Source organism: Hemiscyllium ocellatum, chromosome 7 (assembly GCF_020745735.1).
Source record: "Hemiscyllium ocellatum isolate sHemOce1 chromosome 7, sHemOce1.pat.X.cur, whole genome shotgun sequence".
Taxonomy (NCBI): domain Eukaryota; kingdom Metazoa; phylum Chordata; class Chondrichthyes; order Orectolobiformes; family Hemiscylliidae; genus Hemiscyllium; species Hemiscyllium ocellatum.
Window position 1 is genome coordinate 101,564,342 of NC_083407.1, and position 16,344 is coordinate 101,580,685.

Sequence of the window (16,344 nt, forward strand, 5' to 3'; positions counted from 1 at the left end):
AATGACCCTTAGCTTTAAACTGAATCAATCACCTGAACGAAGTATGGTCTGCAAAATCCATAGGTCTCTCTTTTGAGTAGGCTAGCAAGTTTTGAGAAGATTGGAGTAGGCTATACAGTTCAACAAAAAAAAATCAGTGACCACGACATCTACTGAAAAGGAACAGCTTAAACCTTTAAATGCAGTCACATTTATTTCAACAAACTAACAATTATTTTATGGATCTTTAACCAAAGCCCACAGAACCATTCCTCCCCATTATGTAACAGAGTACCAACTTCTCCCAGGGTATGTGAGGCCTTCACTAGCCACAAGATAAAACAACACACAGATCAGGAAGGACTCACGTCCTCTACCGAAAAGGAATTTTACTCTTAAAATCAGTTGTTTTCTTTTAAATGTTAAGCATAAAGGGACACAAAGACATGAACTGTGAAGCTAAATGTTTATTTTTTGAGTAATTGAAAATTTTCACGATTGGTTCTATTTCTTACTTCCACTGACAAAATCAAACTCTGCGTATACCACGTACAAAGATGATGCCCAGTTCTGTTCCTGGCCATTGTAAACAGTACCAATGCACAGGACACAATTCAGTGCTTTAAATTGTTCACATGAGGAATTGTACAATTTTTAAATTTAGAAATTGCTCCAGATGGAGTCATTATTTTGACAATCACACCACCCCAGCTTTACTTTAACCATGGTTCATTTCCATAAAACAAGAAACTCAAACATTAGTGTAAGCAGCCAGTAGCACAAATGGCTGCAAAGGAAGAAAGAAGCTCAATGGTGTCACTAGTTATTGCAATTTTTAATTGTAATGATTAAAAATGCAGAGATAGCACAACAGGGACAATTATTAAATTACACCAAAAACAGTCAACACTGCAAAGCTCACATATTATCTATCCATCCATAAAAACAGTCACATGTGCGAAGTTGTCTGTAGGTACACACAGTCACATGGGCATAGTCCCATTGGTGCACATACAGACTAGTCGTGCACACTATACTTCATATCAGAATTATACAGTTAGAGTCACAAATACATGTACAGATAGAAATAATTGTTCCAATTTGTTCAAAATCCCAGCTTCCAAAGTAGATGGTGGATCATATCAAGTAGCATCTCTCTTCCACTGTTGTCTGACTAGTCTCAACCAACCTGTGTTTGCAAAACTCAGAACAATGGGATTTCACAACTGAAAAGCACTTATAAACAATCCCTAATGTGTTAAGAATAACACAAACAACCAATTTAAGTTTCCTACTCTGAGGAGTCACTGGCCTTGAATCGTTAACTCTGCTTTCTCACCACAGTTGCTACCAGATCTGAGTTTATCCAGCAATTTCTGTTTATGTTTCTGATTTCCAGCATCCACTGTTCTTTGTTTTCTTTTGTTTACCAATTTGAGTTTGTCTGTTGAGCTTGCAACATGGCTCATGCTTACTAGACACAACATGTATTTGTAGATATGGACCAGTCCCCTGCATGACCAACCAGAGCTGGTTTGCTAGCCTGCCTCTCATGAAATATAAACTGATGCTCCCTTTGAAATGTGGGATTCTTGCATCTGTCCAGATGATTGCAAGCTGAAAAGTCTTATAGCATATTGCATCCCTTTCCTAGCAATATAAAAGTGAATATGTGTTTGAGATGCTAAGTCAAAAACATTCAATTCATATCGATGCTACATGCATAAATAGACTAATTCCTTCCTCTAATCACAAAGGTTTAGGGGACACATACACAATCCAGAGTAAACAAAGCAGTTCCAGGTTTGATCACAAAATAAACCAGATAAGAGAGATCAATAGACTTAACTCAAATAATGTAAAAATACATGGGCTCAATATCACATGGTTTGTTCAATAAGTCAACGAGATTCAACTAATGCATTCAAAAGGGATTTCAATTAATATCCAGGAAGGAAGAATATCCTTTTGTGGAGAATGTTTGAATGTGACACTAAGGATTTTTTCTTCAGAGATAAGCTGAATGGCCTTCTCCTGTCCTGTATCCCTTTCTATGATTTGACCTTTTAGTCATGTGGCACCACCATTAAACCTGATCAATTGCTGACTAATATAGCACATTTGGAGGCAGGATTTAGAAGCCTCAGGGAGATATCTAGGAGGTATGAGGAGAATTGGTGAAATGCCAGGCTCAGCTATTCAGCTGTCTGACCGGTCGCTGAAGAAATGATCTCTAGTGCCACACGTGAACCTTCTCCACAGAAGGATATTCTTCCTTTCTGGTTATTAACTGAAATCCTTCTTGAATGCATTGATTGATTTGCCTCCACTACACTTTCAGGCAGAGTGTAAACTACCTTCTTTTTCACAAAGACCTGCACATTGTCTATATCCTCACCAAAGAAGAAAACAAAGTATTAAACACCCTAGCCATGTCCTCGACTTCCATGTATAAATCCCCTTTTGGGCCCTAATTAACCGTACTCCTCCTTTTTACAATTTAAATCACTGTGGAAGACTTCCTTGTTCCCTTGTAAATCAGCTGCCAGTCTCTCCTCATTTTCTCTCTTTGCTTCTTATTTGCTTTTCAATTCCCCTATGACCCTTCTGTATTCAGCCTCATTCACAGTTGCATTATCCACATGACACCTGTTACAAGTTTGGTTTCCTTTCTTATCTTAAACTCTATCTCCTTTGAAATTCCAGGATTTATTTGCCATAACTTTCCACTTTCTGGGACTAGACCTTAATTGTGCTTAAAATATTTCTTCTCTTCTAGTCATAGAGATACACAGCACGGAAACAGACACTTCGGTCCAACTCGTCCATGTCCACCAGATATCCTCACCTAATCTAGTCCCATTTGCCAGCACTTGGCTTATATCCTTCTAAATCCTTCCTATCATATACTCGTCCAGATGCCTTTTAAGTATTGCAATTGTACCAGCCTCCACCACTTCCTCTAGCAGCTCATTCCATATACGTACCACCCGCTGTGTGAAAAAGTTGTCCATTAGGTCCCTTTAAAATCTTTCCCCTCTCACCCTAAACCTATGTTCTCTCATTCTGGACTCCCCTATCCCAGGGAAAAGACATTTTCTATTTATCTTATCCATGTCCCTCATGATTTTATAAACCTCTATAAGGTCACCTCTCAGACTCCAATGCTCCAGGTAAACCGCTCTAGCCTATTCAGCCTCTCCCAGTAGCTCAAATCCTCCAATCATGGCAACATCCTTGTGAACTCTTTCAAGGCAGCCCACTGTTCAGTTACAGTCCTTTCCAACAAGATGTAATTCCAGTTTATCTGACCCGACTTAAGTTGGCTTTGTCCCATTTAAATATTCTTACTCTAAATTGTTCCTTGTTTTTCTCCATAGCCAGTCTAAATCTTATGACCCACTTGATATTGTCAGCTACATGTTCTCCTCTTGACACCTGATTTGCTTTGGATCACCTTATTCACAAGAACCAGAACTAATAGTGCTTCTTTTTTCTTGAACTGGAAACATTCTCATGGAGAAAGTTCTATCAAAAACACTTCAGGAACTTTTGTCCTCTCTGTCTTTTATACTACTATTATTCCATTACAAATACTCGACAACTGACGCATTTCTTTGTAATTTCCTTACACCTCTGTTCCTCTACACCATCCTTATTAGTCAGTAGCCGATAGATGACACCTAACAATTGCATCTTTTTCTTTTGTTCCTTAGCTCTAGTCAAAGACATTCTGTCCTCAACCCATTTGGGTCATCCTCTTTCTCCAAGACTGCAATTTTCTTTTATTAATACCACCAGTCCTTGCACTTTTGTTTCTTTCCCATCTTGCCTGAATACCTTGTATCCTGGAATATTTAATAATTAGTCCTGACTTTCTGTGACTCAGGTCTCTGACCCAGCCATATCATATTTCCCCATGGTTATTGGCACTTGTAACTCATTAGCCTTATTCACATGCATTCACATAAATGCACAGAACCTTGATTTAAACTTTATCAATCTTTCCCAGCTAATAGCATACTATTCTCTACTGTAGTACCATCTGTCTCCCCAGCGTTCTGTGCATGTTGGTAGTTCTGTTGAGTATACTCCCCTAGTTCCCACACCACTTCCATGTCACCTTCCTAATAGCACAAGCAAAATTTGTCCCTCCTCTTTTATGCCAATTCCTTCAGTTTGTAGTTTTACCTACTGACTGGGTGGAGGGAAGGGAGGAGAGGTCCAGTGTGGTGAAAATTGTTTAAACTGAAGGATTTTATTTAAATAAGAACACTTATATTTACATGTATTCTTCTGCAACAGTGAGCTGTCCATCAGGCCACACCCATCATACTCCAAATGTGAGCTACATGCCAGCCATTGTTCACATGGAGATGACGTTCACACACACTCATCTCACAAACTGATTGGGGGAATTGTGGTCTGCAGTTTGGGAAGGTGACATTAATAAATGCAGGGCAAACTTCTTCACTCAGAGAACACTGAGAATGCAGAACTCAACATCACAGCAAGGAGACCAGCTGAATAGCATTTGAGGAGACGTGGAAGGATATGTTGATAGGGTAAGATTAAGTTTGAATGGACTTCAAACCAGTTGGGGTCAAAAAGTATGGCGCTGGAAAAGCACATCAGGTCAGGCAGCATCCAAGGAACAGGAGAGTTGATGTTTCAGGTATAAGGAGAAAGTGAGGACTGCTGGACATCAGAGCTGAAAAATGTGTTGCTGGAAAAGCGCAGCAGGTCAGGCACCATCCAAGGAGCAGGAGAATCGACATTTCGGGCATAAGCCCTTAATCAGGAATGGGAAGCGAGGAGGGAAGGGGCTGAGAGATAAATTGGGGGGGGAGGGAGGGGAGTGACGGTGATAGGTCAGAGCAGAAGGTGGAGCGGATAGGACAATTCAAGAGGGCAGAGCAGAGTTGGAGGGTTGGATCTAGGATGAGGTGGGGGAAGGGAAATGAGGAAACTAGTGAAATCGCACTGATGGCATGCAGTTGCAATGTCCCAAGGCAGAAGGTGAGGTGTTCTTCTTTCATGCATCAGGTGGCCAGGATTTGAAAGTGGAAGAGGCCTAGGACTTGCATGTCCATGGCAGAGTGGAAGGGGGATTTGAAGTGGTCAACAACAGGGCAGTGGGGTTGTTTGGTGCATGCGTCTCAGTTGATGTCATGTCTCCCCAATGTAGAGGAGACCACATTGAGAGCAACAGGCACAGTAGATGAGGTTCGAGAGTATGTTGCTGGAAATGCACAGTAGGTCAGGCAGCATTCAAGGAACAGGAGAATCGACTGAAGGACTCCGGCCTGACCTGCTGTGCTTTTCCAGCAACACACTCTCGACTCTGATCTCCAGCATCTTCAGACCTCACTTTCCCAAAGTAGATGGGGTGTTCAGGTATGCAGGAGAATCTCTGGCAGATGTGGAAGGATCCTTTGGAGCCTTGGACAGAGGTGAGGGGGAGGTGTGGGCGCAGGTTTTAAACCTCTTGTGGCAGCAAGGAAAGGCGCCGAGAGTGGAGAATGGGTTGGTGGGGGGAGGGGGCGTGGACCTAACGAGAGAGTAGCAGAGGGAATGGTCTCTGTGGAACACTAATAAGGGTGGGGTGCGAAATATATCTCTGGCAGTGGGGTCTGACAGTTGGTGGTGAAAATGGCGGAGGATGATGCATAGTATCTGGGAATTGGTGGGGTGGAAGGTGAGGACCAGCGGGAGTGGGGGGAGGAATTCTGTTCTATCTTCCTATGCTTCAAACCAGTTGGGTTACATAATCTGTTTTGATCTAAACAGATATGTAGTTTTCAAGGTTTGCAGAGTAATTTTAAGTAAAGTTATAAGCCACTAGGATTTTGAAAGCCAAAGTAACAAACAACATGAGCAGAAGTGATGCTTTTCCCACCAATTTAACTCTCCCAACAAAGGCTTTTTCTGCTTGACTGTGTGGGTGAATAGCCCAGAGTTCGAGAAGAGCCTGCTGTAATCAAACACTTACGTGCAAACTTGGATGATACGTCAAGATTCCATTATCACACAGCGTTACATACTTCTTCTTCCACTCTTTGTTCAGTGACTTCCCACTTCTCTTGAGTAACATACCCTATGAGAAAGAAACACGATAGTTTCAAGGGAGTGTGTAAGCGAGTTTGCATACTCTGAGTCTATACTAAATGGTCTCCATGGTTCTATTTTGTGGTTATACAAATCAACTTCTGTTTTTTAAGTCTTGAAGTTCAAAGCCCAAATGTGTCTTTGGGTACAACTGCTCACCACCAGAAACCTGGTCAGCATTCGGAAGAATGCCCAGTAGCAACGCCAGTGGCTGATCCTTTCCACACCACCTCACCCAATAGCTGGGTTCACAGTTAGCAAATTCTTCTCTAGCACATGGTGAAGGGGAACAGATGAATACAGATTTTTTAAAAAACTTCAACAAAATCAAAGCAAAATATCGCAAATTCCGGAAAAATTGAAATAAAGAGGAATTGCAACAAATATTCAGAAGGTCAGGAAGTATCTGTAGATGGATAAACAGAGTTAATGTTTCAGGTCCATGACCTTTCATCGGAACTGGAAGAGAATAGAAATGAGCAATTGAAATGCGGGCAGGCTGGGAAGAACAACAAAGGGAAAGGTCTGCAATCGAGTGAAAAGCAGGAAAGATTAAATGACAAAAGGGTTCATGGTGTAAGGCCAAAGTGAATGGCAATGGGCTAAGTAAAGAAACTAAAGGAGTCAAGAATAGGAGTTATACAGGATCTTGAATAGTTGCTGTTTGAAACAAAGAGGAAGAATTAAAAGAAAAACAAGAGAGAGAAAAACACAGCAAAGAGAAAGGAAACAAACTGGGGACATGGGTTACAATCAAAAACTGTTGAAGTCGATGTTGAATCTTGATGATTATGAAGCGCACAATTGAGAAATGAGGTACTGTTCCTGGAGCTTGCAGTGAACACAGCAGCAATTCAACAGCAGAAAGATCAGAGGGGCAATAAGGAGGGAAATCGAAATGACAGGAGGCAGGAGATTCCGGTTGTGCTTATAGACTGAGGCAAATGTTCTGCATTGGGTGTCCCCAACATATAGGAGACCTTACTATGGTTAGAAAGCTAATTAATTCTGGGATTCACACTGGATCTACATTCATCTGATCCTCAACAGTACAAAATCAATATGTAAGTCACTTCCCCTAATTGTTTTTACTCTCTGTCCATGAGCCTGTAGCTGTATCAAATTCCCTCCAGCAACTGTTATGTATGTCTCATTTGGTGATATATAAGACTATAAAATAACTTGCAGTATGTTTACAATTTTGTTAGCTGTCTTTACTAGGCTTAAAGCGATCACTTTAATGTTTTAAAATATTTATCAAACTTGTTACTACAAAGGTTTGATAAATTTTTACATAAAAATAAATAAATGGGAGAGAACGAGAAAGCAATGCACTGCTTAATGGAAGGAGCAGCGGAGATCTGAGCATATACTCTCATTAGAGTGTCAGATCACGGCAAATGTAGAGGGTTCAAAACCATATTTCCATAATATTTCTTCCTGAATAATTTGTAGAGTTATTCTTAGGCTAAGGAAGTTCCTGCTGCTCTTTGTAACGTGGCAGTACAAAGAATTTAGTACTCTTGATTAGTGGAGCTGACACAGTATTTTCTTGTTTGCGCAGGTTATGTCTAAGTTCTGACAATCGACATTTTATTTCTGGAGTGATTTCAGAATGTTCCTCTGCAATCACTACAAATCTTGTTCTGTCATTGAGTCTTCAATACTTTCAGCAAAAACACATGAAAGGAGTTATTTACAAGAAACATAGCTAATTTAGTCGTGCTTCAATAGTGATGCTCTGTCATATTTCAGTTCAAATCCAGACTGGACTCTCTAAGGGTTCTAGAGAAACCAATGGTGACCAGTTTAAGCTGCATCTCAGTTAAAAGGTTGCCAATCTGAAAATATTGACTCTCCTTCTTTCTCCAAATGATGACCCCACGTAGCAGTTTCTTTTTTTGATACCAATACTGACATTGAGGTCCCAAGGGGAGAACTGTTTTGCTCCCAGCTTTATCCTTTACCTCTATGTGCAATAAACCAGCTTTGGATGACGAATTTCTCTCCTCTCTTTAAAGCAGTGAATCATCTTAGGGCTACAGCTCAGACGGTATCCCTGTATTTCACCCAATTTTTCACACTTAACACAGAATAGTGATTGCAAGATGCCTGCTCACCCATGGGGCACTGCACTGAGCCTCAATATTTTCTGTCTCAATGTGTCCTCACTCTCAATATCAATCGTGCTATTCACCCCATCTCTGAACACATCTTTTACTTTTTTATTTGATCCATCACCACTCCTTTTGGTGTTGCACCACAAACCATTTTGGTGTAATCTTTCCTACCCTCTACCCAATCACAGACCTTTCCATTTGTTTTACTTGCCACCTTCCATGCTTTCTCATGCTTAAAGTCTTTAATAATAATTTTTAACTTTTCTCCCCAGTTCCAATGAGATAGATCTGAAATATTAGCTCTCCTTCTCTCTCCATGTAGGCTACCTGACAAGTTATGGTTTTCCAGTATTGTCTGCTTTTGGACTGCATGGACCGTTCAAGAAGGCAGTTTACCACCACTGTCTCAAGAGGTAGGAAATACATGATGGCCTGGCCAACAATACTGATTTTCAGCATCTTTGGTTTTTTTTCCCCCTATTATCACAGAGCCCATTAAAAATAGCCCATGTATCCTGGTGGTCAGCGAAGAGGCACAGCGAAACATTAAACAAGAATTTTTTTTTAAAAATTACTATGTGTGGCTCTTATAGCACATTATTTTGCAGCCCTGCAGCAGCAAATTAAATCTAACTACATCTAAAAGAGTCTTTAGAAGTAGCAGCACATCCAGTAAGTAATGACAAAATCGACACGCCACTTCTTCAAGATGATGGATGTCGCCTGCAGTAACCTCTTCACCAGTGTAAGCATAAACAAGTTTGTTATGTCAGAATAAGCACCTTTGAATGAAGTTAATGTTCCCCTCTCTACAAGGCCAACAGAAATGGGCTCTCCAATAGCACCCACGATAATGGTGGAAAAAGATAAACTGATTCTTATCACCAAAGTGCAGGAACACTTCAAAAGTATCAACCTCCAGATCTCCTTTATTAAGGCCATCCCATAAGCTTTATCAGAGGAAGTATATAGCTATGCCTTGCCCTGTGAAATCTGATGGCTATCTTGTCTACTTTTCCTGAGGGAGCTTTCTTCTGAGCAGTTCCCCAATACATGGCATACTGCCTAGGGGTTGCGGGGTCAATCATGCGGCACAGTAGGATTAATACAGCTCTGCTTAGTCAAAAGCAAATTTGCATGAAATAAAAACTCGGGAAACAGGAATAACTAACCCCTGCATTGAAACAAAGCCTGAACTCCCCAGTGGTTAAAACTGGCAGAGAAATGATATTCTGTTATGTGACACAGAACAAGTTACATGTCAAGTGATTTGTTTAACCTGGAGCTGAGCTTCAAACTCTATATCCATAGGATTAAGGTTAAATTGGCACAAGAAAGAAATGAAAATAGCAATGAAATAGTGTCACCAGAATGTTGGAAACATTTTAAACATCTTCGTTCCCCTGAACATAAAGGGGAAATCAAATTATAAGGAGGGATATTGTTTTGGAAGCAAGAATACTTGGAAGATTTGCAAAGGTAGGCGAGAAAACCAGAAGCAGGAATGCATCTGAAAGTTTGACTTTGTATGATTCAGATTAATCCAAAGTTTCTCCTTCTTTTGAGAAGTTCAATGTCTAATTGTGCTGCAAGTGGACACACTGAGACCAAGTGGAAGTATATTAATCAGTTTCTAGATCGGCCGTGAATTTACAATTCCTGTTTTATACCCGTGAGGAAAAGGCAAAGGTACTGAACTATTAAGTCAACAATACTTAAATAATGCAGGAAACACTTTATATTAAAAACTTGTATATATAACAAATGTAACCAATATTTGAAAATCTATCACTCAGCAATGCACTTTACCCACCAGCAATGATAAAACACTGCTCATAAATTTATATTAAAACTCTGCTCAATAGCAATTATTTACCAACAAAGATTTATTGATTGCACTTGCCACCAGAGATTTGTGCTAACTGAGCCAATCACTCAGTGAGGCTGAAGCATTAGGGTGCCACAGGGCAGTAACTCACACTATCAGGTTAAATCCTCCTGATCATTACTGCAACAGTGCAAACAACTAATGATGAGTCATGTGAAACTCTCCCCTGGGATTGTCATTTGCACATGTGGTGTTGTTCAGGTGACTCCGGAGGAGGAGAAGTAGTCCTGTTTTGATGGGAAGAAGTTGCACCGACCAATTAAATCCCCAGCACTGCCCCTTCAGCACCCCAAGCTAGTCAACAGTGGGGTTCCCTATAAGATTTAATGATAAAGTTACATATTTACTTAGGAGGAAACCACAAATGCAGAGACTCCATTATGGGATTTAAACGAAAGCCTTGCTGGCTTGGTTTATTCTCTGTAATCTCGTTCTGTCTTTGAAGCAGGTTTATGTAATGCTGTTACACATAGGTTATACTTTTCCACTTTTATTATCTTCTGATATTTTTGTGTTCGTTTATGTGTCGCACATTACGTCTTGGAGACTGCAGGATGTTAGGATCCAATGCCTGCTTCCCTCAACCTACCGAGTAATTTGCAACTGGAAAGGGTCTGCTTTTGCCATTGTGAAAAGATCACGTCTCCCAGATGACCCGGTGCTTCATACTGTATCAGGTCTATTGGGTTGCAGGCTTTGTTCAACTGGCTGCAAGGGAATCCCATGGCACTTAATGCAAAGCAGTCGTGGTACTGATTCGGCTGTGTAAGACGCACCATCTCTCCTGTCAAGTAGGCCGAAAAGTAATTTCACAGAAGAGTAAGGAAGTTCTGTCTGCTGTCCTGGTCAACATTTATGCCTCAAACCAACACTGCTAATCAGCTCTGCTTTTATTGGGAGCTGGCTGTGCACAAATTGGAGGCTGCGTTTTCTACACTGCAACAATGAATACACTTCAAAATTACTTTGGTGGCCATAAAATGCTTTGGGACTTCCAGAGGTTGCAACGAGTGCGACAGCAATACAAGTCTTTATGGAACAAACCATGAGTGCTTTATTCATTTAGAAAGCAACTTAGGATTCTTTTTTGCTATGGACACACTTGAGCTTGTGATGAGGCAAATGTGCCATCAAGTGAGAGGAAAACTCTTGCTTCAAGGCTTTTCGAGATTAGGTTATTTGTTCGTATGTGCACACTTAATAATGCAGAAAGGTGGCGACCCAGCTGTCTGTGTATCTCCACGCTTGTAAGGCCTGTGGTAAGAAAGCCCATGGGTAGCCTTTCTGCCTTATAGCCAATTGAGGCCCTCAGATGAGCAGTTGATGCTCACTTAAAGGCCTCATTCTGCTGATCTAAGTCCAACAGTAAATGGGCTCCCAATCAGAGGGCAGATTTGCTTGCAGGATTCCAGTGGGATCCATTTCCTAGGGTTCTCAGTGTTTGATCAAAGGACTTGGTCATCAGGAATGAAGAATGGTCCTGCTGAGAGCTCTCCCCATGCGTTTGGTGCTGACTCCCACCCAATACAATTCATCTGTGGCCTTGGATCCTCAAGTGGCCTCATTCAAGGAAAGGTTTGCATATATATGCCTTAGTGGCACTGAGATCTTCTTGAGAAGAGGTGATACAGTTGTTCACTGGTTTGCCAACCAGATGGTAGGATATCTATTGATTCTGTTATGTAACACCATGTGTGTGCAGTATTAGGTATCAAAAGCACAGGGAAGTAGCCAAGAACCTAATTACCTCAAGGTGTCCATATCCAGAGGAGAAACAGTTTGATTAATTCTACAGAGCATAAAATGCTGCCTCACTGCTCAGATTGATATTCAAAGATTATCCTATGACTTGTAACAGTTTAGGACACACCTACAGTCCAGATTGCATTTCAGATCTATTATGAAGAAGAATATTTTACATTTAAAAGTGATGTAAAAGTATTTTCTATATAATTATTTAAAAAATAGACAACACATACTTCAGCTAAACATAAAAAGTATCTAAAATTCAGTAGAATGTAGGTCTATTTTATTTTCCCAACCTTGTTCTTTTTCTATTATTTCTATAACTATGTACAATGAAACATATTTTTGCTCCCTTCCATTTAAAACATCCTTTTCATGTTACAGCCCCCAACTATAGTCCTGCTATACCGTAATTCATCCTCTTGACACTTTACTGTCCCCCGTACAAGATATCCTCCAAATTTAGTGCCAGAATGAAGACACACAGACACCATAATCTGTGCCCTGTTAGATGGTCAATGCTTAATTAAAAAAAGATTTTATTCTGGCATTTGGTGAAGCCAAATTGTAAACACATTATATAAACATTTTTAAGATACCATAACAACCGGGAACTGGAACTTTTACCTATAAAGATTATTATGGAGAGGTAGCAGGGCAATCTCATCATGTTTTTGTGCAATGTGTTTGAAGTACCAAGTGATGGTGCAGAGGTGTTGCAGCTTTATTCTTTATACTGTGAGCACCTGCTCACATTAGCATCCATAAAGCTTGCCCCTCTCAAAGACTGGAGAACTGAGGTGACCTTCTCATCATTATCCCATTCATTTCCTCCCACAGTGCAATGCCCATCACACAATCTACTCATCAAAGTGGTTAAAGCCGGAGCTGGATCCAAGTCCTAATGGGGGAAGCAATCTTGTTGAAATAAAAACCAATGTGTTAAACACTTTATTCTCCATTGTTAAAAGGAAACAGCCAGTGAGTGTCTGTCCTGCCGCTCGTCATGATTGACACACTTCGGCCCTTACGACAACGGGTTGTACGCTTTATTACATTTGAACACGTCTCCCCCGCCTTGTCTCCACACAACTGGAACTGTCATACTGAGAGATCGTGAAGAATACAAATGTAATGTACCCACAGTTCAGCTAATGGGATTTGACACAGGCTTTAAGTTTAATGAAGAAAGTTGCCAATAGCAACAAAACTGTCACTGCTTGCGAAGTGCAATTAATAAAGGCTCCGACAACATTACTCCAGACTGCAGCTAGCAAAAGGCACCCTTAGTTCAAGCTGTGGTAAATTAGCTGGCCAATTTTTCTTAAGTATCTGCACCATTTACAGACTATTTATTAATTTTTTGTCTGCCACTGGCACTTGAAAGGATGTAATTTGCACCTGATGTCCATTCAAGATGGGGCTCATTTCAAATGGATCGTGGTATTTGTGTCAGGTAATGAACAGGTTGTCACCGGGTGCTCAATTTATAACCATTCAGGGAAAGAAAAAGTACATAAGATTCAACTGGCTAAAACACAGCCTTGTCACAGCTCCTCAATGACCCTCAAGGATTGCAGTGAACAATTAAACAATTAATCAAGAAATACAAAGTATTCAAATTGTGCCATTCTTTGGGGCTGGGGTGGGGAAACAATGAGTTAGTAAGTGCTTCTCTATTCCCTCAACACTCCTGGGTTAATGTTAAAGGCTCTGCATAGTTATCAGCAAGGTCTGAGGATAGTTTAGATAAAATTCAGTGCAAATAATCACTTAATAGTTCAGAACTAGGATTATTATCAAAAGAGGGAGATGTTGTTACATTTTTCATCTTGCACTCATCAGGACAGATGCAAGAAAGCCAAATTTCAAAAGCAACAACAATTTATACTGCATGAGAAAAATAAGGTGTTTAAAATTTGGCAAGTGGACTCCTATTGGTCAAGTCTTCATCATGGAGGATGCACCAGGGAACAGTTATTCCATAAGCTTTTGTTTAAATTTAGAAAAGTCAAGATAACCCTGAATGGTTGCGGCATTGTTAGAGAATGCAGTATAAAATTGTGGGATTTTACCTGCACTGTTTCATGATTGGTTAACACTGGATATTGAAATGGACAAACAGAAACAAGTGAAAATTATAGGAAAGGAAAACAGAACCTCTGCATGGTAATCCAAAATCCACCTACAGACTGGAGTTAAGAGAGAATGAATAAATGAGAATAAATCAGAAACAGGAATTCATGAATCAACAGAGTGTTGAGCATTGGCTCTCAGTCTAACTTTGACTCAAGTTTAAATCGTCATTCTTATTTTTAAAACCTTTTGCCTATTATTGTAACCTTATCCAGCCTTACAACCCACTCCAGTATTTGCATGCCTCTAATTCTGGCTTTTCTTAACACCCCTGATTTTTTAAAGCTCTGCCATTGGTGACCATTACTTCAGATGCCATGGCTTCTAGGCTTTTGATTTCTCTCTCTCAATCTCTAACTCTCTGAACCTTGGAAATTCTCCTCAAAAACTACATCTAACCAACACTGGTTCAGTGCCAAACTTCGTTTGAAAATACTTTACTATTTTATTAACACAAGATTTTGTGGCTGTGAATAAAGTGACTATCTCCAATAAAAATTAAAGAATGATTTTCATTTTAAAAAATTTAACCTATTTTTCTAATCAATCTGTTTAGAAACATTATTGCACACCTCTAGAGTAGGTGGGACTTGAACTCAGGCCTCCCAGTCTTGGGGTAGGGTAGAAGATGATCACTGCACACAAGAGGATGCATATATAAATTTTTTTTCACGTACACCAGATGCTTAAAAGTGACTTACAGTCAATGACCTCCATTTGTAATCACTGTTTGGATTTTCAAGGAGTTTGTGTTTAACAAACTTCCATAACCAAGAACAATATAATGATGAGATCATGTGTTTATGATGTCGTTTAAGATAAAAAAAATGGCCAGGACTCCAGAGATAACACACTTGCAACTCTTTGAAACAATGCCATGTAACTTATTATTCACCTAAGTAGATGGGACCTCTTTTCACACCTCGATCAAAAGACAGAACCTCTGACAGTTTAATATTCTGTCAATATAGCCTTGATTTTTGTGTACAAGTGCTGGACTGGGATTTGAATCCAGAACTTTGTCATTCAAATGCAAGAGTGCTACCAATGAGCCTTAACTTTCAGTACTTTCACAATTAACTTTGCAGTTATGGTGTATGCCATTTGGTTAAAAAAGAAAGTAAAGGAAAATTCTAATTATATCAGCTGCTGTTCATAATGTTCCAATCTTCCTTGGCTAAAAGTTTGGCGGCAGAGTACGAGAGGACAGTTAATGTTGTGTTGTTGTTTAAAAAGGAAACTACAGCTTGATTATTACAGGCCAGTCAGCATATGACTGACTCCTGTGAAGGAGTTTCTTGTGAGGTATGGAAGAAGTTTCAGGATGGTAGTGTGTTTGTTCTAGTCTGCCTGGATTTTACAGTAGGTTTTTTCACAAGGTCCTGCAGAGCAGACTGGTCACAAAATTGTAAGCTTAGCCAAAGCTAAGTAGCAGGTTACACCCAAAATTGACTCAGTGGTAGGACACAAGGATAATTATTGATAGAAACACAGTTTCTCATAGGATTTTGCAGAGCTCAGTACTGGGTCACTTGATCTTTGTGACAGTATATCATGGATATACACTTAAATGCAGAAGTATGATTCAGAAATTTCACATCGTATGAACATTGGCGAATGGTATATCGCAAGGAAGGCTGAAGGGATTAATTCATTGCTCAGGAAGACAGAAATGTGGCAAATGGAATTTATTCTGGAGGAATATGAAGCCACACATTTGGGAGGATAACAAGGCAAGTCCATACACAATAAATGGTAAGCTTCTGTGAAAGGTGAAAGGATGGAGGGATCTTTAAATTAGGCTCCTAAAGATAGCAGGTATATGAGTGGCTCCTAAAGATAGCAGGTATATGAGTAGATATGATGATAGAGGGGATGCTTTCCTTTATTGGCCAAGGTCCCGAGTTTAAGGGAAGGCTGGTTGTGCTATAACTGTGGAAACATTTATTAAGAGTGCAGGCACTACTGTATACAGTTTTGGTTACTGCATTACAGGAAAGATGTTATCACATGAGAAAGAGTATGACGATACCATCAAGAATGGTAAGTTTTGGCTATGAGAAAAAAAGATTAGATGGCCTAGGTGTTATTCTTTGGAACAGAGGAGACTGGAGACAGACCTAATTGAGGGACATAAAAATTATGAAGGATCTAGATGGAGCACATAGGAAGGATCTATTGCCATTAGCAGTCAAGTCAATAATCAGGGCTACAGAATTAAAGCAATTATTGGATAATGGGTCAAGTGGCTTCATCCAACATTTGTATGAAATGTTGGCATGTGACAAAAGCTTTGTCAAACAGCCAGGTTTTAAAGAGGTCTTATAGGAGAAGGCACAGGCAGGGAGGTGGAGAAGATTAAAGAGG

General features: G+C 40.0%; 1 protein-coding gene across 4 annotated transcripts in view; it reads right to left on the reverse strand.

Moving 5' to 3' along the window:
• agap1 (ArfGAP with GTPase domain, ankyrin repeat and PH domain 1) overlaps window positions 1-16,344 on the reverse strand; it is a 788,284-nt gene that overhangs the window by 211,022 nt on the left and 560,918 nt on the right. For all 4 annotated transcript variants that reach the window (XM_060827602.1, XM_060827601.1, XM_060827600.1 and 1 more), the window contains exon 10: window positions 5,972-6,076. In XM_060827602.1, coding sequence (XP_060683585.1) covers window positions 5,972-6,076 — 105 coding nt within the window. The remainder of the gene's footprint in view (window positions 1-5,971; window positions 6,077-16,344) is intronic.